This window comes from Muntiacus reevesi, chromosome 3, assembly GCF_963930625.1.
Source record: "Muntiacus reevesi chromosome 3, mMunRee1.1, whole genome shotgun sequence".
NCBI lineage: Eukaryota > Metazoa > Chordata > Mammalia > Artiodactyla > Cervidae > Muntiacus > Muntiacus reevesi.
Genome location: NC_089251.1, coordinates 7,660,481 through 7,684,587, shown reverse-complemented (window position 1 = coordinate 7,684,587; position 24,107 = coordinate 7,660,481). Strand labels below are relative to the sequence as shown.

The window sequence follows — 24,107 nt, the reverse complement described above, 5'->3', positions numbered from 1 at the left end:
GCTATTGATACAATGCTTTAAGATGTTGGGGGGCGGGGAAAGCCCCATCCTTTCTGAGGCCTACTGGGAAAGCACCTGGAGTCAGCTGATCCTGCGAACCCTGCTCTGGCCACCAGGGGGCCCGGGAGGAGAGGCGCGAGCCGGCCAGGCACTGTGGAGGGACAGGGTGATGGAATGGAGAACACTTGAGCCGGAAGTCAACACTTGGTGCTGTGGCACTCTGCTTTCCCTCCCTGAGATCAGATCCAGCTTCTGAGTCACTCTGCTATTAAGGCAGGATGGCCCCTGAGAGCCCCTTGGGAGTCCCCCTGGCTTCACCAGGCAGCAATGGGTGACAGGCCTTGAAAGATCTCTAACAGCCCAGCTGGATGTGCCCTGACACCCTGGAGACTGGCACAACCAGAAGCCTGCCCTCTGCTCGCATGACCCGCTCCCTGTTTAGTGCTCATGGCACAGACCCCAGGACCCAGTGACAGAAAAAAGGCACATACCAGAACAAGCAGTATGGCTAAATTCATTTATTCAGAAATAAAAAGTGAAACAAATGAAACAGGAGCCGAATCACCCGGGCACAAACCCGTCCCCGCCTCCACCTTCTCTCTTTACCCTATACTATTAATAAATAAGTTTCCCCAGCCCCAAATATTTAATAGAAGTTCCTCCCCATTCACCAGCTCCAACCTCCACTGAGATACTGGGGGGCTGCCCTACCTCCAGAATATACAAAATGTTACACAGTTACAGTATAAACACTGGGGAGGGAACCCACTCCACCACCAGCTTATGTCCTTGCCTGGCCTCAATTTGCCCAACTGTCCCAAGGCCTGTGAGAGTGCTGCCCAGTTGTCAAGCTGGGCAAGGAGGGGGCACTTGGCCCCAAAGTGCCTCTGAATAGAGGATGCATAAGCCCCTCTTGAAAGGACTGCTTGGTAGGGGTGAGGAGGCCACCAGGGAGGCCCCTGCTCCCCAAGAAGGCCTGCCTCTTAAATAAACTGCCTTTAATTGAGCCTCTGGCTCTTTGTTTCTCTGGAACTAGTAACAGTCCAGAGGTCAAGACACAGCCCTGACCAAGATGGCAAGGGGTCTGCACCTGTTAGTCTCCCCTCATTGGACGGAGGGCTTATACCCCTTTCTTCAAGGGTTTCAGCGTGCTAGTCTAGGGATAAGGGGGGGCCAGGAAGGAGGGACGGGGAGACAGGGACGGGTGGGGGCAAAGCCCCCGGCCCCACGTCTGCAGTTTCTCTGCCTGCCAGTGTCAGGCCACTAGATCACCATGATCTTCACTTCGTCGTTGTCATCCGCTCGGTAGAAGAAGGGGATGCAAGGGTTGCTGCCCAAGCCTGGGTGCTCCTGGGGGTTGTGGATCTCACGCAGCAGCTGCATGATCTGTTGCGCGGTGGGGTTCTCAGGGGTGGCCTGGCCTGGCAGGGCCCCTTTGGGGGACTCCACATTGTCGGCGAGGCTTACCTCTTGGAGACCTTTGGGGAGAGAAGGCAGCAGGGCTTGGAGTGGTATGCCAGCTCACCCCTGCCTGCCCACCAGTCCCCCGAGGGCGCTACTCACCACCCTCATTAGCAGTGCCGGGCTCCTGGCAGGTGGCAGGCACTGTAGTGGGCTCACCAGCAGGGTTCTGGGCAGCCAGGAACTTGCCATACCATTCATTTCGCTCACCCACCAGCCGTAAAACCAGTTCTTGGAGCTCCAACAGCTTCACCTGGAGGGAAAGGTGCTCAGCAGCCCCACCGCACCTCACCCCCGCCTGCAGAGACAGGCAGAAGGACCCCTACCTTCATCTCCTCCTTGTCCTGAGCCAGCCGGCTAATGTACTCCTCCTTCTCCTGATGCCGGGCCTTCAGCACCGCCCTCTGACTCTGATAGAGGGCGATATACTCTCCTGCGGGAGGTGGGGAGGGCAGACGGGGCTCAGATGTGACGCGAAGCTGCCCCCAGCCAGCCCCTTGCCCCGGCCCCACATCCCCACTCACCAATAGTGTCCGTCTCTCCAGACAGCTGGATACAGCGATGTTCCAGCTCCTCTACCCGCTCCTTCAGATCCACTTTCTCCTGCATGAGCTCCGTAAAGCGGCCCTGAGGCCAGAAGGGCAGGGTTGGGGCTCAGCAGTGACCTTCCCACAGGGCCCCCCACCCTTCCTGGACCCTGCTGGGGGGCAGCTCACGCACCTGCAGCTTGTCCATAGCCACCTGGAGGGCCTGGTGGGCCTCCACAGGCACACTGTCTCCCCCAATCCTGGGGGCTGGGGTCTCCTTTTCCACCCTGTCCTGGGCTGCGGCTGCCAGGTGACTAAGGCGCTGGCAGCGCAGCTTCTGCTCCTTAAGTTGCCCGCGTAGCCGGGCCTGCTCATCCTCAGCGCTGGCCAAGGCCGAGTGGAAAAATTCCACCTGTGGGGGAGACAGTACACGTGCTTTTGTGGCGGGCACGCAGGACCAGAGAGGGGTGGGTGGGCAGACAGAGAGACACGCCCCTTCTCGGGGTCTTGGGGCGCATGCCTGTGGTTGGAGGATGACATGGTGGCTGACCATGGCTCCCAGGGGAGGTTGGGGGACGACCAGAGAAGCTGGAGGGAGGAAACCGCGAAGAAGAGTGTCTGAGAGGAACCACTGGGGGTGGGGTGGGGTGGCGGTGGGGGCGTGAGACAGGCGAGGAGCACGGAGGTCTGCTCACCAGGGCCTCTCGGCTCTCCAGCTCCTCCGGCACGCTCAGCTTAGGCCTCGGGGCCTCCTCATCCTGCTCCTCACTGTCCAGTCCATCTCCTGTTGGGAACAGACGGGGTCTTCAGGCCCCCCCGACCACGGAGGCGGAGCAGACCTGGAAGAAAGCTCAGAGGCCAGCTCTGCCCCCCAACCTCACTCTGCAGCCCTGGGCCAGCCAGTGGCCAGGGGAAGAGGATTCGCCATCCCCGTGGCCTCATCTCACTCAGGGCTGAACAACTCAGTGCTATGCTGCCAGACGTCCCCCTGCTCCTCGGGCCAGTGTCCTCCCTCCAGGCCTTCCCACTGACCTTCCCCAGGCACAGCCATGAGCGTCAGCTGGGCCTGAAGCTGCTGGTTCTGCTGGTTGGCAGCTTCCAGGCGCTCCTAAGGGGCCAGAGAAAAGAGTGAGGAGGGACACAGGCCGCAGGCCTTCCCTCTCAGGGGCCCAGCGCTCCGACGCCCTCACCTGGGTCTCCTGTAACTCCTGGCGGGCCACCTCCATCGCCACCTTGCCCTGGACTTCCTCGTGCTGCAGCCGGTCCAGGAGCTGGGTCTGCAGTAACACCTGCTTGTGCAGCGCCTCCTTCTCCGAGGCCAGCTGCTGGTAAGCGGCCACGTGCTGCTGGTAGGCGGCCACATACTGCTGCAGGTGGTTCAGGTACTCGTCCCGCTGCTGCTGCAGATCTTGAACCTCCTGGCCCTTCGCCTCCACCTGCAGGCAGACCCCAGGGGGTGAGGGCAGGTGGTGGCTTGCTTCCAGAGTCTGAGCCCCTGGACTGGGGAGGCCGGGGCGCAGACCCCTCGGCCGGGGCACAGACCCCTCGGCTGGAGAGAGACACTTTGCAAGGCTCTGCCAGCTGCCCGGGCCCCAGCTTCCTCTCCCAGAGCCCCGTGCTGCCTTCACCCAGCCTCACCCCTCATAGCAAGCTTCTTTCTATCTTAACTCATGGCTGTGGATGAGTGGAAAAGCAGAAGAGCTTTTCTGGCCAACAGCTGTGAGGTGCACACTTGAATGCCTGCAGCTTTACCTGAAGGATTCTCCTTTAATCCCCAATGGTTCTAGGAGAAAAATGCTAACTTCCTTTTAATATAAGGAAACTGAGCCTTAGAGATGCGAGGTTGAAATCCAGAGCTGAACCCAAGGAGCCAGCCACCCTATGTCTATCCTCTCTTCTCTAATTAGGGGCTTGATGCCTCTAGCAGGGACAAAGACCTACGGCATAGGGCTACCCAACTCTGAAAGTCAGAGGCCAGGGGGTAAATCAGTCACAGGCTCTGAAAGACCCTGGGGTCACCTGTTCTGGCTGCCCCCCACCTCCCTGCCTGGGGGGGGGGGTGCCTGTCTCCTAGGCCTTCCTTTGGGGGCAGGGGTTACCGTCTCCTTCAGCTCCCCCAGCTTCTCCTGCAGCTGGCCCAGCTTCTTGGCCAGCTCCTTCTTGACATGCTGCTCGGACTGTAGTGCACTGGTAATCTCCATGTTCTCATTGGACTGCACAGAGAGAGGGGCAGTGAGTGGCCACCCCATGCAGCTGGAGACCCCAGAACCTGGTGTCTGGCTCCCACAGCTCAGGAAAGTGTGGAGCCAGGTAGGAAAGTCCAACCCCCTGCACGGCCTCCCATGTCCCACCAAGCGGGGCTTTCTGGCTCCCGGGGTGCCTTTGTGGGCACCAGTCATGAAAGGTCCATATCACCCATTTTACAGGTAGGAAAACCAAAGCCGCCAGAGGGGTTAAGTGTCTCACTCCACCCCCAAAGGGCTTGGCCAGGGAGGAGAGCGGCTGGCCAAGCGGGGCTGCATACCAGCCTGACGAATCCGTTCTGCAGCTCAGCCAGCTGCTCCTTGAGCTCGCGGTTCTGGGAGAGCGCGCGGCTGATGGTGGTGCGGTCGCTCTGCATGCTCTCCAGAATCTGCTTGCGCGCCTCCGCCTGCTCCCCCCAGCACTCAGCCTCCCGCTCCAGCTCCAGCAGCCGCTGCTCCTGCTCCTGATTTAGGTGACTCAGACTTTCGTTGTCCTTCACCTGCGCCTGCAGCTGCCCGGCCAGGCTCTCCAGTTCCTTCTGGAGCCGCTCAGTCTCCGCCTGCAGCCACTGTTCTGCCTCCGAGGGCCCCGCCGGGGGCTCCTGGGGCTGGGGCGCAGCTGAGGAAGGGAACACGCCATCAGAGTCTCTTGGCTGGATTGTGTCCAAAGCACCCTCTTCGGGGTCCACAGCTCCTAACTCGGCCTCCTTGCCCCCAATCTTGGCTTCCTGTCTCAATCTTTCAAGACACGTTCAGAGCTCTTTATGCTTCAGACCACAGTGGGCACACTTCACCCCTTTCTGATTTTTACAGTTTGGGACACAGAATTGCAAGCCTTGCCAACTCCTGGTATGGACCTCTTTCCCTGGGCCATGATGCCCTTCCACCCACACACCTGCAAACCAGCCCCAACACCAGCCTTCTTCCCCAGGTCCCTGGGGCCCAGCTCACCGATCTGGTTCCTCAGTTCGGCCAAGCTGGTCTCCAGCTCCTGAGCCTGACTCACACTGCGCTCCTTTTCTTCCTTCAACTTGTTCATCTGCTCAAAGCACCGAGATGGGGGGTGGGGTGGGGGGCGGGATGCACATGGAGGGAGAGGTCAAGGGAGGGCTAGGTGACCGTACCCCCACCTCCAGATACACACATCCACCTCCAGCTATGCAGAGCAAACGACATGATGCCCAGGAAGATCAACTGACCTATCCAAGGTGGAGGGGGCGGGGCAGGGGGGGAAATCGAAGGTCACAGCTCACCTGTTCCAACACCTGCTGCATCTTCTGCTGCCATATGGCATTCTCCTCCTTCAGATTCGTCACATACTGGTCTCGTTCTGCCTGCAGCTGCTTCAGCGAATCCTTCAGCTATGAGAGGGGCGCAGAAGTTAGCAGGGGCTGTCACGGGGGGGGGCCCTCACCTGCTCCTGGTCACCTGGGGTCTCCCGTACCCCTCCCTCTACAAAGCCTCACCTGCTCCACATGGGTCTCCAGCTGTGCCCTCTCCTCCAAGGCCTGCTGTAGCTGCTGGTTGCTATCAGGGGCAGGTTGACTAGAAAACTAGATGGTAGAAAACGAGGTTAGATCTGGGGGGCCCAAGCTATTCCACACAATGCCCACCCCCAAAAAGTCAACATACAACTCAGGTTTATCCTTAATATTGTTAGTACCCTGTCTACAAACTTTATTTTCACTAAATACTCAGTGTGAACAATTCTGATAGTAAGTGTTCAAAGTTCTCCCAACCTCCCCAATCCAGTGTGTATCCTTCTTGACCCTTTTCCACAGGTATGCAAACATGCTTCACGGTTCACAGTGCAGTTACCAGGTATAGTATCATATATGGTTCTGCAACTTAATTTCACTTTGCCACAAACAAGATAACTTAGTTTTTATAATGGTTACATAGTACTCCAATATATGAACATACTTTAACCATACCCTTACAGATGGCAGGAAGGCAGAAACTTGCTGGGCATGCAGAAACAATGAAGAGGAAACTGACCTGGGCACTCTGGTCTACCTGGAGGCTTGGCATCCAAGAGGATGAAAGCAGAAACTCATGGGCTGGCCTTACAACTATTGGTTTGGTCAAAAACTTTGTTCAGGTTTTTCCTTGCAATGCTATGGAAAAACTCGAAGGACCTTTTTGGCCAACCCAATATCATCCATAAAACAACGGTTTTCAACTAGGATGCTTTAAAAAAATATATAAAAATAAATAAGCCGTTTCCCTGAGCTTCTGATTCCAGAGATCTGGGCAAGGTCCCACTTTTTCTCCTGTCTCTAGAGAAGTCTATGGCAGAGCCAGAACAAGGATCCAAACTTTCTGGTTCCTGGTCGGAGGGCACCACAATGACCCCGAGAGGCCCTGGCCCTGCCAGATGGGACGCGCACACCCCAGGGCTTCAGCTCCACCTGCTGCAGCAGCAGCTCCGACATCTCCAGCTTCTTCTGCAGCTCCTCCACACCCAGCTGCATGGCTGACTTCTCTATCATCAAGAGCCGCAGCTTCTCCTCCAGCTCTGAGTTTTGCTGCTTCAGGTCCTCGTTGTTCTTACTGTGGCCAGAGGCGACAGAAGGAGGCATGAGTACTGAACAGAGGGACGCTCCCATGATCCACCCACGACTCCTGCCAGAGAAGTCGCTTTGGAAGGGACCCCAGCACCAGAAGTCTCAAGTGGCAGCCCAGAGAGAAGACACAAGCTGCCTGAGGCCATGGCGGGGGTCAGGGGCTCTGCACACGTCCAGACTTGTACTCTTTCTCACCCCACTCCCTTGGATCTCCCCCACTTCCCAGCCCCTCCCCCCCCATTACCCCCCATCCTACTTGTTCTTGTATAATTCCAGCTTGAGGGCATCTCGTTCTCTGGTTAATTCTTTGTTGTACTGCGAACACAGAAAGGCGAGGTCAAGAGAAGGCAGGCAGAAAATGCAGACCAACAGCAGCAACAGAACAACTCCCAGCAACACATCCTCACCTGGTGTGAGGCTTTACGTTTTTTCAAAGCACATCCAAGCTCACGCTCTCCTTTGGTTTTAGTAAGAACTCGGAAAGGTTGGAAGAGGCAGGTGGGGCGGTCTGACTCTGGGCTGGCCACCGTTCTCACTGTTAGCAGCATCACATCTAAACCTCTTCTGAACACTTTCTTAGCCAACATTCCCATTTCCAACTCACAATCACCATGGGAGGCAGCTACTATCTCCATTTTATCGGTGAATGCGGAATATTAGAGGTTAAGGAGCTCGCCTAAAATCACTTAGACCTGGGATTCTTCGACCTTGTTTTCTGCCCTGGGGTTGGGGCATGGATACGAGGGATGGATTAAATAGAGTTGCAATCTTTTGTTCATTTTTTGAATGGAAGGGACACTCACACAGCCCCAAACTCAGAAGGTGCAAAAGTGACAGGTCTCTAAGCCACTCTATTCCTCTCCCTTGGGCTTTTTAAAAAAATGTTTATTTATTTATTTAGCTGTGCTGGGTCTTAGTTGCAACATGTGGGATCTAGTTCCCCCCTGCACTGGGAGCACAGAGTCTTAGCCTCTGGACCACCACAGAAGTCCCTTCCTTGGGTTTTATATGAGTCCTTTCCGACATGTCATATATATTACACACATGTACTTCTCCCTTTTTAGTGTGGTCACGGACTAAAAATACTGATCTGAACCTTCAAAGCCCGAACACCCAGCACCTGAGCCAGAGCCCATGTTCAGTTAAAGACAGGAATGGCTGGCACTCAGGCTCTGGGCTCATCCAGTGCTCGCTCTAGGTAGCATTTCCCCACCCCTCCCCCCAACTTGCCCAGGGCAACCAACTCCGTCCAGATTGCGTTTCACAACCACACAACTCTAAAGCAAGAAACGGCCAGTGCTGCCGTCTGGGCAGCAAGTCACTCCATCCTGCCACAGAGACCTTTAGGCTCACGACCCTTCCACATGACCTCCACGGGATGGGCAGGCTGCTGGGCTCACCCTGTCGGCCTGCTTCTGCTGTGTGGAGACAGCAGACAGTGTCCGCTCCAGCTCTCCCACACGCTGCCTGGAAGACTGCAGGCGGTTAGCAAGATCCTCTGACTCCCCTGAAAGGACAGCAGAGAGGAGAAGTCCAGAGAAGGAATCCCACCAAAGGCCTAGCCGATCCAGGGGTAAAAGGGTGCCTAGATTCCCACCTGCTTTCTGCCTGGCTGCCTGCTGGGTGTGAACCAGAGCTGTCTGTAACTCCGTCTTCTCTGACACCAGAATCCCGATAGTCTGAATGTGGACCTTTGGGAGAAAGGCCAAACGAGTGCTGAGAATGTGAAAAGCGATGTTTCCTGAGGGCCACAAGGGACCCTGGAAGAGCCCACTCACCTGCAGTTGTTCTCTCAGAGCCCCTTGTTCCTTTGCGAGCTTTTGCTCAAATTCCTTCTTTTCCTGCAGAAACAGAGAAGAAGCAAGTCTTACTGGGAGGAGGCAAAAGTGAAAGAAAAGGACATGTGCCCCTCCTGGGGATGCCACCACAGGTCCAGGACAGGCCCACCAATGAGAACAGATAATCAGCGCCCCGGGAATGGAGGACGGGCGAGGAGGGCAAGGGGGAAGACCCCTATTCCTCCAGGCTGTGAGCAGCCAAGAGGATGGTCCTCTATATCTGAATCCTCCCCCAAACCCATCAGCCATGGGTTGTTTAGTCGCTAAGTCGTGTCTGACTCTTTTGCGACCCCATGGACTGTAGCCTGCCAGGCTTCCTTTGTCCATGGGATTTCCCAGGCAAGAACACTGGAGTGGGTTGCCACCTCCTTCTCCAGGGGATCTTTCTGACCCAGGGATTGAATCCTCATCTCCTGCATTGGCAGGTGGATTCTTTACCACTGAGCCACCAGGGAAGCCCCATCAGCCATGGGAGAAACAAAGAAATCGCATTACTTTTTCCAGTTGATCCAAAGTTTCCTGGTTCTCTTGTTTCTGTGGGGAGAGGCAAAGGAAGGTGACTGAGGTTGTCCTCCTTCCCCACGATCCTCAGACAAAGGAGGAGGGGCCACACGCAGGGGCCAGGAAGGGGTGAGAAAGGGAGGGTTCACAGGGACACGAATGAACGAATGCTTCTCAAGCTGAGACTGAGTCTTGGGAGGTTTTGCTCATGGCTACAGCAGTGAGAGTCTGGATCTAATTCCCTTGAAGGGACAATCATATAAACCTCTAGAAATGGACTCTGAGAAGGTGAAGACCACCCTCTGCCAGCTCGCACTCAAAGTATGTTTGCTGAGCAAACACACCACAGGCGAGGTTCTGTTCTTAACACAGATATGACATGAATGAAAAGGACCTTGAAACCTTTTTTTGAGCTTAAAAGGGACCTTGGACACCCTCTGATTCTACCTCCTCAGGAAACTAAAGGCCAAGGAGGAGAGGTGACTTGTCCAAGGTCGAAGTTGGAACAAATCAGGGGCCGGGTCAGGGCTGGAACACACCAGTCAAGCTAGTGCCTCCCCTACAGGCAACAGACCCATGGCAAGGTGGGGAGGACTCGAGCAGAGGTGTCTGGAGAACAGAGTAGGCAAAGAGGGCAGCCACAGAGAGAGCCATGCTACATGCCATGCTTAGGGGTCCCTCCAGCTGAGACCTAGGCCCCCCAGCACCCTCTTCTCCCTTGGCATCAGGGATCCCCAGCCCCTTTCTTCAAGAGCCCCAAGGTGAGACCGGAGCCCCACACTGGCAGCATGGATCAGGGGACAACACCGGACTCTTACCAATTCCTCTATCTTGCTACTGAGTTGTTTGTTTGTTAGATTGCTGGAGTCCAGGGCTACTGATAGTTCTTGGTACCGGCTCTGAGGCGCATGCAGAAAGGAGGAGGAGGAGGTGGAGGAGGGGTGGGGGAGAGGTAGAGAGAGCAATCATTAGGGTTGGGGGGTGTCTGAGCTGTCTCAGCTGGGTGGGGCACCCAGCCCCCGCCACGGGAGGAGGTGGAGGGCAGGGCTGGCCTGCAGGGTCTCTGGGCCATGGTGCAGGCCCACTTACCTCCAGATTCTTTATGTTAGCAGGAGATGCTAGGCCCTCCCCATTGATGTAAGACGAAGACTAGGAGAGACGAAAGAGCTCACATGGAGATGTTTTCTGACCCCCTCCAGCATCTTGCCTTCCCCATCAACTGGCAACATTTCCTCTTCTGCCTAACTTGCCTCCTTCCCCTTAATCCCTCCCTGTGCCAGTTTCTCCTGGTTCTTAGCTCCCCCTTGTCCCTCCCCTCCCAAAGAGCTCTCATCTGCAGGATCAAATGATGTAACCAATCTCATCGTCCAACCCCTTCATTTGCACAGCTTCAAAGAGGAGACTCAGAGAAGCAATGATCAGCTAAACATTATCCAGTCAAGCTGCCCGGTCCCAGGATCTTCCCTGCCTTTGGGGAGTCTCTGCCTCAGTTTCTTTCTATCATATTTTCCCTCCTACAGTAACCCACGCTGAGCTCCAGTTTGGGGGGTACCTCGGACACAAGACCGTTGAGCTGCTGAGACAGCTGTCGCAGGCTCTCAGTAGATGAAAAGGATCTGGGGATGAACACAGCAGTCAGGGGTGCAGGAGGCTCGACGGGAAAGAGGGGGTCACGGGGCAGTGGCTTAGGGACTGCTGCCCCCGTGGGAGACACTCACGTGCTTTCGTCAATGGGACCAGAACTGTTGTCAGCATCATGATTCTGTTTGGGAAGAAACACAGGAATCGGTCATTCAATTTTTAGTAAGAACCACCCATAGGCACCAAGCTTATTCCAACCACTTTCCATTTCCCTGAAGCATAAGGGGAGTCTGGTTTGGGGCTCCCCCATCCCAGTCCTCAGGAAGGGCGCCTGGCTCACAGAGCCAAGCTACCTGGAAAAAGAGGATGAGGGTCCACAGGAGGTCCAGTCCTCCGGGAAAGAGGAGGGGGGCAAACACAGAGCGGCCAAGGGAGAAGAGGCACAAACCTGAGTTGATGCCATGCTAGTGACACGGGGGGGACTAGCACTGGGGGAAGGGACACCGCCAGGTGACACGGTGTCATCAGCAGACGGTGTAACAGGAGCGGCGCAGTCTTTGGGCGCCTGTCACAGAACAGAGCAGGGGGTTAGGGGGTCATGCAGGGTAAAGAGCGTCTCGCTGCCATGAGCGCAGGGGTGCAGAGCGGGCAGGACCGGTGTTGCACAGTCAGTGACAGTGACACGTGCTGGGAGCCTTGCTGGGGTGTGGCTACGGCTCGCCCAGAACTCGGGCCATTCTGCCACCTTCTGGACTGAGGCTCAGGGCGAGGGCCATGAGGCGGGCTTCCAGAACATGGGGTGTCATCCTCTTCAGAGCTCAGCCAGAGGCAGGGCCAGGCTGCCCTGTGGCAGCCGCAGCAGGTAAGAGGAAGGTGTGCCGGGTCAGGGAAAAGCAGTCACTACTTCTCCAGAGGGTCAGTCTGTGCCAGAGTAACCCTCCCCCAGGACCCTGCTGGGCAGAACATGGCAGTGATAAAGGAAGAGAGCATCTGCCTCCTCCTTCTTGCTCTCCCTTCCTTCCCTCCTCCCAACCACTGGGTGTGTCCTCGAGTCATGCCTTTTTTGGGAAAGAAGCTGCCAAACAAGAAGGCTCCTCCTGCCCTTAGAGGTAGAAAGAAAACTATGGCGACTACCCCACCCCAAGCTCCTAGCTCCTAAACACCTACCCAACCAAGAACAGCCGAGAGAAGAGAGAAGACATCTACTCTTGGCCTCCTGGAGAAGAATCATGGGTTTGAGGACCAGGGGCCAGAGAGAAGTTCCCTCTTCCCCCACCCAAGTGGATCAACCTGCTTGACCAGAGGCCTCTCTCCAGGCTCAGGCCTGACTGACATTGAGTCCAAGCCGCTGGCTCTAGAAGGTGAGTTCAATAGGTGAGACCAAAGAGGACTGACCAGCTGAAGATTGACCAGCGAAGAGGGCCAGGCAGCCAAGGCCTGGCCAGCCAAGGTGGATCTGGAAGGGAGAGGCTGCACCTCTCCTGAGGGAAAAGGCAGCCTGCTCTCTGGACGCCGCAGCCCTGGCCTCTGAAAACTCAAATCTACTGCCCTCCTTACAGCAAGCGCCACAGAGCCTGGGGAGCTGAAGAAGAATCAAACTGTCGGCATGGTAACTGTCCACACTGCGACCTCTGACCCCAGAACCTGGTGTTGCCTTGCCAACCTGTACTCCTGAATCTAACAGGTAAGAATAGTAGGAGTTCGGCAGCTGGAGAGGCGTGAGACTTTGGGGGGAGGGGAGCACACTCTTATCCATGGGCCCTGGGGAGCCCTGGGTCCCTCCTGGCATCTTGGTGCCCAGGGATCCCTAGCATTAGAAACAAGAGAGTTAAGAAGGAGAAAAAAGGACTTGTCTGAAAACTGAAATATACAGAATATGACAATTTAGTGAACCACCAAGTTATTTCATAATTTTGAATCATAAAACTAAGTATGGAATTTCAAAAAACACTGTCCACTCCCCTCAAATGTTCCATTCCATTAAAAAAGAAAAAAAAAATTTTTTTTTCTATCCATCATTCCTCATTTCTGAAAATGTCATCAGTTCTGCCTAGGATACTATAATCACAGGCCTAGTTTTTTTTTTTTTACTAGAGTAGAAAACTTAAGCAGGAAACAGGGATTGATATAGAGAGGATTTTAAAACAACAAGGGAACTTCCCTGGTGCTCCAGTGGTTAAGACTCCATGCTTCCAATGCAAAGGACATGGGTTCAATAATCCCTGGTTGGGGAACTAAGATCCCACAAGCTGTGTAGTGCAGCAAAAAAAAAAGTATAATAAATAAATAAAACAAGAAAGGAACATGGGGTTATGGGTCTTCATTTCCAGAAGAGCAGACGGATGCAGGCCAGGGCTTCGGGACTCCTGGAGGCCCACGTTCCCTCCCCAGGCCACCCAGCGTCTCCTCTGAGAGCCAACAGGGTGAGTCACAGCACCTGGGCAGACCTGAGTGACTGGGCGTGAGCAGTCCTGATGATTGAAGACTCTCTCACCCCAGCCACCAGGGCCCTGGCCCCACCCCTCTCCCCCTGCCCATCTCCAGCAGGACCTGGCCCCCTTCCAGTCATACTCCTCTGGCCTGGGAGATGTTCCCCAAGGAAGTTAATTAAGGAGGAAGTGCCAACATCATGTCCAGAGGAGGTCATCTCCTAGTCCAGGTGCATCCCAGGCTCCCCTTCTTTCTGGAAAGTACTCTGTGAGCTCATAGTCCTGGTGGTTACCTGTGACCACACCCTCTGCCTGGGTTCCCTACTCACAATAGGGATGAATGCTCCCCACTTCTAATCCTCAAACCAACTCCAAATGCCACCCTCTCCAGCCGGGAATCCATTTAGAACGAACCTCCGCCTCAGTTGAGCATTTGGAATGCCGCCACATCCTAGCTTGCTTCTTTCACCTGTTTTCTCTAGCACCTAGCACCAGCTGTCTGCTCTCAATGGCCCACTGAATACAGTTGTGTCCAGTGGATTTTTAAGAGAGAACAGGGGCAGAATGTCCTGATCACTCATGTGTTTGGTGAACCTCACATCCCTTACAGTGAGTTCCATTGAAAAAATAACCTCAATCCTTGTAACTAAAGCTCCTTTTCTCTTAACCCTACATTTCCTACTGCCAAACCAAAAGGAACCGATGAACTAAAAAAAAAAAAAAAAAAAAATCACAAACTGCTTTGTGGTCTACTGGTCTTTGGGGAATAGATGCCCAGGGGGCAAGACTTGAAGGTTTGGTTTTATTTAACCTTTCCCAGTCTGAGACCACCACCAGGCGTTCAAACTGGAGGCTCAAAGAGCCCTAGTCCCACACACCTGCTCCAGAAACTATTCCCAAGTTACCTTTAACCTCCAAGGAGCATCTCACCTTCTCCAAGATGATAAAGGATGGTGGGGGGGCAGGGTGGGGGGGAGGCAAGGGGAAGAACCCAATCATCCAAGCAGGTGAAAAAGCAGACGTGAACAGGCCGAGGGTTAATGACAGCAACATAAAATAAGCCAGAGACAAAGTCTCCCCCACAACAAAGACGCCTCAGGGCATGCAGAGCTGGGAGGGAGCAAGCCAGAGAGGGGGTCTTGGCACTGCCTCACCTTCCACTTGTCCAATGGGGGGATCGCTACCCCATTGGAGCGGTTAAGGTCGGACACCAGCACCTCCAGAATGTCCTGAATCTACAGGAGGCGAAAAGGGAAAAACAAGGGTGGGGGAGAAAGAGAAAAGTGGCTTAGAGAGGCAAGAGAGTCAAGGAAGGAAGAAGACACAGGTTGGGGCAATGGAACGCCAGAGAAGAGAGAAAAGGGTCAAAAGGGATTAATACCACCGCCTGGGTCCTTTTTCCAAGTAGCCACTTGCTGCCTTGCCAAAGGCAGAAATCAAGGGAAACAAAAAGATGGAAAAGTCCCCTGAACAATGCAGTCACATAGCTCCTCAGATGAACAATGCAGCTGTTAATAGCTTCTTAGACCCTCAGGCCTAGACTTTTAAAAACTAGACTTCAGAAAAAAGGGTCCACTTGAACAAAGTGGGGGGAGAGGGGCTACAGCTAAAAAATAAGCCTGAAAGACAATAATCTGATCCACCAGTATCATTTTACAGATGAGGAAACTGAGGCCCAGGGGAGGAAGTGATTTTCCCAGGGTCACCCAGCAAGCTGGTGGCAAAGATGGTCTTAAAGCTCAGATGGTCTCCTAATCCAAGTGCCTGAGGCCCTCTCCTCACCACACTCTGGGGCTCTACTGGGGCCTCTAAATGAAAAGTCTGAGGGCAAGCGGCTGTTTTCACTGCCTGGCTTTCCCCATGAGGCTGGGGAAGATCACCAGAGCAGTAAGTCAACTAGCAACTATGCTTTATTGAAAGTTTACTCTGCACCAGGCCCTGTTTTAAGGGATTATTATAAAAATGACGACAATCTCATTTCAACTTCCTTGGTGTAAGACAGTATTACCCCAATTTTACTAATGTGGAAACAGAGATCCAACGAGCTTAAACAATTTGCCCAAAACCATATCCCCCACAGAGGGAGAAGGAGAATTCAAACCCAAACTTCTTACCCAATATCTGACATTTCTTCCATAATCTTAACCACTACCCTCACTGTTGCCCTTTAAGTGCCTCATCCCCGGAAAGCGGTCAGGCAAGACTCACATCTTCAGGTGACGGACAATCACCAGAAGTGGTTGTCTCAGGGCTACTGCCATTCTTGATCTTTCTTTTTTTCTTAGCTCCTGCAGGACCACCAGGGCTGTTCTTCAGCTGATACTCCCGTAACTGTAAAAAGGAAAAGCAGTGAGGCTCATGAGAACTACACGCACCCCTGGATCCACAACCTACTTTACAAAGTTTACAAAATACTCTTCGCCTTCTGATTTAATGCCACAACAACCCTACAAGGGCTGTCGTCCTCAATGATTTGAAATGGACTGATAACATGGTTAGGAGCAAAAGGCGGGAATAAAAGGCAACAACAGAATTTAAACCCAGCCTTCTGACTCTGAGTTCTGGGATTACAACATCAATCAGCAGCTGCTAGGGGGCAAAATCAGCAGCAGAAGAGGAAAAGTAAACATTTAATCAGACATCAGGGTCCCTTCTTCCATCTCTATTAGAGCTGCACACCAGCAGTTCTCAAAATTTTACATCAATGTATCCTAATGGCAGAAGGCAGAGAAGACACACACCCCTAGTGAATCTGGGAACGTAACAGAAAGAGGACAACCCAAACACATTTCAGAGAGAAGTCCATTCATTATAATCATTCAAATCTATGCAAATGTCATCCCTAAGTATATTAGTATAAAAGATTTTTTCTCTCTCAAGAAAATCAAGCAAAACTGATCCATCAGTCCATAATTGATCAGTCCATAACTGATCCACCCATCCATAATTATCCTGTGGCACTTGGGCCGCCCCACATTGAGGTGATGATTTGTGAAAGATTCCCAGTTGTGAAGTTCAGTTCATAGGAGCACTGAATGCTGAGTGACGGGCCCTCTGGTCTCAGAAACACAACGAATTAGAATGTGAAGTAGAAACTTCCGATTAAAAATATGAAAGTCTCTCTGGATAGAGACCTGGGAGAAAATCAAACACCTTCTCCCCATGGCCACCCAGAGATACTGTCAATGTTTGGAGATCACTGGGGCAAGTGTAGGCTTTTTACACTATCAGCATCAAACGATGGGGGTACAAGTCTAGAGGTGAGGGAGCCTGAAACCCAGGTCCGACCTAGATCCCACAGCCCCCCGAGTTCCCTTTTTCAAGCTGGTGCCGTGACCCAGAAGGACCGGAAAGGTTGTGAAAACACAGTGGGAACTGGGTGGTAAAATTTAACACCGACTTTTCTCGGCATTAACTACAGTTCCGAGGGGCATTATGACGTAGCCACATGGCACTCATCCCTAGCGACGCCCGAGTCGCCGCTCCGCGTTGAAGGCGGGGGGGGGGGGGGGGGGGGGGGGAATGCCAAGGCCAGGACCGATGTTTTCGGAGTCCGGGAGTTAGAGAGACCAGGGAGCTGCGGAGGTCCGGTTCTGGGCGACAGGAGACGAAGGCCAAACCTGGTGTGGGAAGCCCCGGGGGTCACCGACCCAAAGTCACCTGGGGGTGACTAGTGAAGGCGGCGGAGACTGGGCAGCCGGGGGAGGCGGGGGAGTTGAGGGGTGGGGGGGGCGGGACTGGCTGCGAAGACTTTGTTGGGGAGGGCGCCAAGGGGCGCCGAGGGGCTCGCCCCGTGTGCCTCGGAGGCAGCACAGCAACTCTGGCCATGGCCCGGCCTTCGGAGGGGTCAGGGAGCCGCGAGCCCGCACGTTTTTACCTTTTTCTTGGCCGCAGCCAATTTGCTCTGTCGGGTTTCTTCCGACATCCCGGGACGGGGCGGGGGAAGGGGGGGCCACATCAGCACGATCCCGTCAACCTCTGCGGAATCGCTTCCGGCAGCCTCCGCGCTGCGGTGCCACTCAGCCAAAAGAAGGCGGTACCGGGGCGGTACTAGGAGGCCGCGGTGTGTGGGCGTGGCCTCAATTCTCTAACATCATTGGTTAATGGGAAAGATATGGGGCGGAGACGCACGGCTAAAGCCGCCACTTAGCCCGAAAGAAAGGGTGGAGTCACAAAAAACGCTAAACGCGCAGCCGCAGAGTAAGCGGCCTCTGTCCTGCCCACCTCGGCGGAGAGGACTGAGTCGGCTCTCGCGGGGTGCGCGCAGCTACGCTTTGTGACGTTCCTAGTCTCCGTCACAGGATTCCAAGTACCTGGCAGACCTGAGGAGATTCTTTTCCGTCCTCGCCCTGGACCCTCCTTCTCTGCAGTGCCCCCCCAGTCGGGGGCCCCGGACGCCAGGGCTGAGGAGGTGGGCGAGGAGCTGATAGCAGGGGGAAAGCACATCTCTTCCCAGTCCGTTTTCGTGACACCCCTGTAGCTCTGCCTCAGACTCTCTCCTCAGAGATCACCTCCAGAGACGCGCCCCCCGCCCCGCCATCTACTCCTCCCTGTCAGAAACTCCGCTTTTTCGAGAATCCCTACCCTGATCCCAGAACCATTCTCTGTCCCTTTCCCAACCGGATCCAGTCCCGGTTCATAGCTGTTCCTCCTCTCCATACCCCCACAGAACCCCCTTCCTCCCCAGGCGGCCTCTAGGTCCAATCAGACTTTTTCCTTCGGCTTCCTCTCCAGGATTCAACCAGGACTTTCCAGAAGTTGCGGCGGGGCCTTCCGATCCCCTGTGAGTATACCTGTGCCCCTCTCCCTGCCCTCCACCCTGTACGCTGCTCCCGGCCCTTCCCTCCTTCCCTAACAGCGGCTGACCCACCCCCCAGCTGACCTTATTCCGCAGAGAAACTCCAGGTCATTTCTCAGCCCTTCCCCATCATCTTTTCTTCCTGCCCGCCAGGCTTCAGAGAAGAAACAGCGTTCCTGTCCTTTGTCAGTGTTACCCCAGACCCTACAAAGGTGCTCTGTCTCTCCTCCTCCCTGACATCGCCACAAGTGGTTGGTTGGTTTTGTTCTTTTCACACCACCCTCCTTCCCTCACCCATTCCACCCACGTGGAAACCACTCTTATTCCCTCAAACACAGGTGCTCTCTCCTGCCCTACAGCACTTGCATATGCTGTCCCTTGTGTGGAATACTTTTTTCCAGATTTTTGACAAACTGATGCCTCCTCAACCTTTAAAGTTGAGCTTCCTCAGAGGAGTCTCAGCTCCACTTCAGGCTCAGGCCACTTGCTCTGTTAGGTGCCTCCTTAGCACACCGTACTTCAAAACACTTTCCAGACTGCTAGTTAGTTGATTGGTTGTTTTTCCTTCATTCATTCATTTGATGAATTCATTCGAAATAGTGCTTTCTATGTGCCAGGTCCCGGCTTCCCTAATGGCTTAGATGATAAGGAATACGCTTGCAATGCAGGAGACCCAGGTTCAATTCCTGGATCGGGAAGATCCCCTGGAGAAGGGAATGGCTACCCACTCCAGTATTCTTTTTTTTTTCCCACTAGTATTCTTGCCTGGAGAATTCCATGGACAAAGGAGCCAGGCGGGCTACAGTCCATGGGGTCACAGAGTCTGACACGACTGAAGCGACTTCCTTACTTATGTGCCAGGTCCTATTGTAGACACAGGGCCATCAGCTGTGAAAAAACAGAGTCCCTGCCCTCATGGTGTTCACCATCCAGTGGTATAAGTCCATCAGTGAAAATAATATTATTAATGAAATGTACAATGTGTCAGGTGGTGATAGATGTTAGAAAACATCAGGACAAGGGGTAGTGTGTGAGGAGTGGCCAGTTAGATGGGGTGGTCAGGGAAGGTTTTTCTGATGAAGTGTGACTGGTGAGCCCAGCTTTCCATGGAAATATCTGGAGGAAGAGCGTCATTGTTGAGTGTTGTATGTCTGGGACTAGACTCTATGTTCCATGAAGGCAGGGGGCCAGGCTTAACATCTTATCCATTGCTAAACCCCTGAGGTCTTTGGCAGTGCCTGGCAGCTAGTACTTACTCATGATTTGTTGACTAGTTAAAAACCCCAGTGTGGCTCCAACCAACATTTCTTGAAGATTAGCAGCATATCAGGCACTGCCTTCACAGCTTTTAGACGCAGAAAGGACAAAGATGAACTGTAGCCCCAGGGAAGCATTTTGTTACCCAATTAGATTTTCTTTTGAATATTTATTTATTTATTTGGCTGCACCACGTCTTAGTTGCAGCATGTAGCTTCTAATTCCATGACCAGGGGTCAAACCTGGGTTCCCTGTGTTGGGAGCATGGAGTCTTAGTCACTGGCCCACCAGGGAAATCCCCCAGTGAGGTTATAATCATAGATTGGAGAGGAGCATCCAAGAGGTAGACCTGAAGTGGATTCTCTGTGGTCAGATTGGGAACAGGATGGGCCCTTTAGTTAAAGTTGGGTTTAGCTGAAAGTGAAAGGAAACCCTGAATAATGGTGGCTGAAACAGTCATCGGGGACCCATGCCTCTAGCATCCAAGACACTGTTCAACTCCATTGTCCCTCCATTGGCAGGGAGGAAGAGGGCCATATAAAGGAGTACCCTCTCCCTGGAAGGACAGTTCCCAGTTCCCAGACATAGAATCCACTATTTCTGATTAAGTTGCACTTGCCAGAACTTAGTTATAGGACCACATCTAATTCCAAGGGAAGCTGGGAAATGTAGTCTTATTCTGAGTGGAGGTTGTCTGTTACCACCCTGAAGCCTGCTTCAGAGTGGCTTTTGGGGGGACAACGTGAAGGTTCTCAATTGTAGATAATTGGTCAGTCTGGCTTATGACTTTTTGTGCCATACAGCGGCCATCTCTCAAACCTGGCCAGGTTGACAGGGCCAGCGAGGAGTCTCTACACCTTGACGTTCAGAAACTCAAGGAGAAGAAGGACATGTTGGACAAGGAGATCACCCAACTATTTTCAGAGTAAGTCTCGTTGGGTTCTTCAGTGTGCTTAGAATAACTTTTTTTTTTTTTTGGCGTGAGCGGGGGTCACACCATGTGGCTTGTGGGATCTCAGTTCCCCAACCAGGGATTAAACCTAGGCCATAGCAGTGAAAGCACTGAGTCCTAATCACTGGACCACCAGAGAAGTTCTAGAAAACTTTTAACTAGTGCCCAGTAACTCATGGATGAGGATAAGAGGCTTGTGCAAGCTTCCTGATGGGAAGTGGGTGGCAGAGGATGAGCTATATAGATAGCATCATTGACTCCATATGGACATAAGTCTGAGCAAACTCAGGGAGGTGGTGAAGGACAGGGAAGCCTGGCGTGCTGCAGTGCATGCGGTCTCAAAGAGTCTGACAGGACTTAGCAACTGAACAACAGCAATGGTAACTGAAACCTAACTTAGCATAAAAACAGGACTGTGCCATTGGCATCCAGCAGCCTCAACAGCTGTCTCTGGTAAGGTGTGGTCAGGCTCGGGAGGACTAGGGGAACTGGGAGCTGAAGAGCTATGGCTCTCCCACTCTCTGTCTGGAACCCATGGTCTCTGACTCTGCTTCTGTCCACACGTGGGCTCTGCCTCCCCTCTGAAGGTGGGTTTTCAGTGCCAAGGTTCTTCCATACCTTCTGCATTTTCCCATGCTCCTTGCTCTAGCCACAGACCGAGGAACCTTTGAATACCTGTGTCACACTTGAGGGGATTTGACTAACCACTCATGTGCCCATCTGTGAATCCCTCAGCTGTGACCAGGGTTACATAGTACCAGTGTGCCTGGAGACCCCTCCCTAAGGATACAGGGAGAATTTGCCAGGAGTGAGACAGCGGGCAGATCCCCTGCCCTACCTTAAGCTTCACAAGGGCAGGGTCTGTCTTGGCCTTGCTGTGTTCCCAGTGCTGAGCACCCAGTCGGCCCTTAGTGAGTAAGGACCTTATTACCTCTGCAGTTGGAAGCCTTATCAGCTTTCCTAGCGATTCTCTCCCTCTCTCCCCCCATTTCCCACCCCAGAGGCTACAGTGTGGATGAACTGGAGGACCACATCTCCCAGCTCCACGAGTATAATGACATCAAGGATGTGGCCCAGATGCTGCTGGGAAGGCTAGGTGAGTAAGTCCCCATGGGCCAGGCTGGTGGGATTTTGCCCCTGGGTCTTTTGACTTGCCAACCCTCACCCCACCCCACCCCACCCCCAGTGTTCTCAGCTGCCGTGCTCCCCGAACACCCCTGCCCTTACTAGCAGACCAGCTGTACGGCTCTTATTGAGTCCCTGGGGTTCTTCCCCTCATGTGTAGAGCCTGCTTTGGAGCTGTAGGCAGGTTGGAGTCTGGGACTTGCCCGCCTGCCTGAGGACTCGGGTTCCTAGTGCCCCAGAGTCTGCTTAGACCAATGGAGACCCCAGCCTTGCCTCAAGTGGCTGGCATGCTACAGAGGCAGAAAGTGCAAGGGTGACTCTTGGCTTAAAGGGGTATTTTGTTCTTCTTTGAGCACAGCACCCACTATCCAGAGATCTGAGCCAGGGCACAGGCACCTGGGGTTGAGGAAATGTGTGCGTGGCCTCGGCCCCATCACCTGGCTCCCATTGTTTGACATGCTGACGTTTGACTGCCAGTGTCCAGCTGCGACAGTGCTCAGCGCTGGGCTGTCTGACCACCGGCTGCCTCACTGGTAGCACTTGTCACAGAATTCCCCATCAACATCTGAGATTCCATAGCAGAAAGGGCTTCTCAGTATTTCACTGGAGAATGGGTCCCTCAGGAGGGGAGGGAGAAAACGGAAAGAGGGAAAAAGAAGTGAAAAGAGGAGGATGATCTGGGCCCAAGAAGAAAGGAATGTGGGGACTTCCCTGGTGGTCCAGTTGCTAAGAGTCCGCACTCCCAATGCAGGGGGACCAGGTTCGATCCCTAGTCAGAGAACCAGATCCCACATGTCACAACCAAGAGTTTGCAACTAAAGATCCCGTGTGCTGCAAGTAAGACCTGGTGCAGCCAAATACTAAAAAAAAGAAGGAAGGAATGCGAGGGAACTGTAGCCTAGAGGCCAAGGGGAATAAGCTCTTGGTAGACAGAACCCAGCTTGAGCAGCCACATATTTAAAAAAGAAGAAAGGAATTCGAGGGGACTGTAGCCTAGAGGCCAAGGGCAATAAACTCTTGGTAGACAGAACCCAGCTTGAGACCTGTCCCTCTGGGTCACAGGACCTAGAGCAGGCAGCCTACCTTCTTTCATTCATTCAGTGAGTATTTCCTGAGCACCTGCTCTGTGCTACTCCACTGGATATGGGGACACTTTGGTGAACCAGACATCTGAATGTCTCTGTTCTCACATGACTTATGTTTTGATGTTGAGGTTGGAGAGGGGAACAGTTGCGAACTAAACAAACACAAATAAATGAATTATAAAATGTGTGAAGTGCCCTGAAGGAAACAAAGGTCAGAGATGGAAAATACTGAGGTGTGCACAGGGTGGCAAGTGGGGATGAGAGAGTGGTCAGGGAAGGCCTCTCAGGAGACAGACCCCTTTCCGTGGGAGGAGAGACGAGTCTTTGAGGAAGCAGGAGGAATGGCATCACCAAATGGCAAGGGCAGAGACTTCCCTGGTGGTCCAGCGGTTAGGACTTCACCTTCCCATTCAGGGGATGCGGGTTCAATCCCCGGCTGGGGAGTTAAGATCCCACATGCCTCCAGGTCATAAAACAGAAGCGATATTGTAACAAATTCAATAAAGACTTTTAAAATGTGCTGTGCGCTCTGCTAAGTTGATTCTGTCACGTCAGACTCTTTGTGACACTATGTACTGTAAGCCCTCCAGGTTCCTCTGTTCATGGGGTTCTCCAGGCAAGATTACTGGAGTGTGTTGCCATGCCCTCCTCCAGGGGATCTTCCTGACCCAGAGATTGAACCCATATCTCTTACATCTCCTGCATTGGCAAGTGGGTTCTTTGCCACCTGCTCCACATTAAAAACAAAAATCTTAAAAAAAACCTAGTGGTCAGACATGCACATGGGCCAGGGCTTGCAGTGTCACAGATACAATGTCAGTTTAGATTTACATTTTCAGCTGGTGACTCTTGTTGCTCTGGGTGGAAAAAGGATTCTGGGGGAGCTTTGTTTGCCTCCTCTGCCAAGTGGGTGAGGATTCAGTGAGTCCAGTTTGGAGTGAGTGGACAGGGCTCACAGTGGAGGAGCCTGGAAGGAATGGCAGGAAGATTATGTGGCCAAGAAGAAGAGCAGGAAAAAAGTGCAGGAGGGGGTCCTGGGTGGGCCAGGGCTTTGGCCATTCTCCCTCCCACTTCGCTCACTGGACATCTTTCCTTCCTTCCAGCTGTGATCCGAGGTGTCACCACTAAGGACTTGTATCCAGAATTTGGCCTAGACATGAATGACTGAGCTCACAGTCCTTTGTCCACAGCCCACTGAGACAGGCAGATGCGGACATGAGAAGAAGCAGTGAAAGCCCAACCAGCGAACCCACAGGCTTTCCAGCAAGAAAACATCAGAAGCCCTCTTTCTAGAGAGCCCAAGCCGAGTCAGGAGGGAGCCAGAGAAGGAGGGGAGCAGGAAGGGACCCCAACTCCAAGGTTCCCGAAACATTCCAATGATAACCTGTGTATGTGTATATGTATCCTGTTTATAAAATAAACAGTGATTTTGGTTCAAATCTATATGCTGATTCCCTCTCCTCTGATAGCCCCCTGATCCTAACCTGGAAAAAGAGGGCCTGCCCTATGTGATAACAGACTTCCACATGCCAGGGACTGTGCTAAGTGCCTTATATCCATTACCTCCAATGCTTCAGTCCATCCTATGAGGAATTAGTATTACTATCTCCATTTCACAGATGAGGAAACTGAGACTCAGAAAGGCACAGTGACTTGCCTAAGGTTAGACATCCAGTAAGTGGCCAAGCAGGAATTTGAGCCCAAGTCTTTAATTCTGAAGCTTCTAGTGTGCAACTCTGCCTT

General features: G+C 53.4%; 2 protein-coding genes across 7 annotated transcripts; one reads left to right on the top strand and one right to left on the bottom strand.

Moving 5' to 3' along the window:
* Positions 1-503: 503 nt before the first annotated feature.
* GOLGA2 (golgin A2) lies at positions 504-17,183 on the bottom strand. Of its 6 annotated transcripts, XM_065928350.1 has the most exons (27): positions 17,025-17,183; positions 15,356-15,478; positions 14,302-14,382; positions 11,167-11,283; positions 10,856-10,899; positions 10,690-10,753; positions 10,227-10,286; positions 9,956-10,036; positions 9,132-9,170; positions 8,577-8,639; positions 8,396-8,489; positions 8,199-8,305; positions 7,055-7,113; positions 6,643-6,784; positions 5,698-5,784; positions 5,485-5,592; positions 5,183-5,270; positions 4,513-4,850; positions 4,088-4,201; positions 3,179-3,424; positions 3,021-3,096; positions 2,684-2,772; positions 2,182-2,400; positions 1,986-2,088; positions 1,788-1,894; positions 1,564-1,714; positions 504-1,478 (listed from the first exon to the last, which is right to left on the bottom strand). In XM_065928350.1, exons 1-27 carry the CDS (start codon positions 17,103-17,105, stop codon positions 1,264-1,266), a joined length of 3,096 nt encoding a protein of 1,031 aa, XP_065784422.1. In that variant the 5' UTR covers positions 17,106-17,183; the 3' UTR covers positions 504-1,263. The 6 variants fall into 6 exon arrangements, with proteins under 6 accessions (XP_065784422.1, XP_065784424.1, XP_065784425.1 ...); XM_065928352.1 differs by lacking the exon at positions 9,956-10,036; XM_065928353.1 differs by lacking the exon at positions 11,167-11,283.
* A 78-nt stretch (positions 17,184-17,261) lies between these two features.
* SWI5 (SWI5 homologous recombination repair protein) lies at positions 17,262-23,807 on the top strand. The gene is made up of 7 exons (XM_065928735.1): positions 17,262-17,274; positions 17,353-17,558; positions 17,882-17,930; positions 18,099-18,196; positions 20,006-20,127; positions 21,156-21,250; positions 23,468-23,807. The coding sequence occupies exons 1-7, from the start codon at positions 17,262-17,264 to the stop codon at positions 23,530-23,532; spliced, it is 648 nt and encodes a 215-aa protein (XP_065784807.1). The 3' UTR covers positions 23,533-23,807.
* The last annotated feature ends 300 nt before the right edge of the window (positions 23,808-24,107 follow it).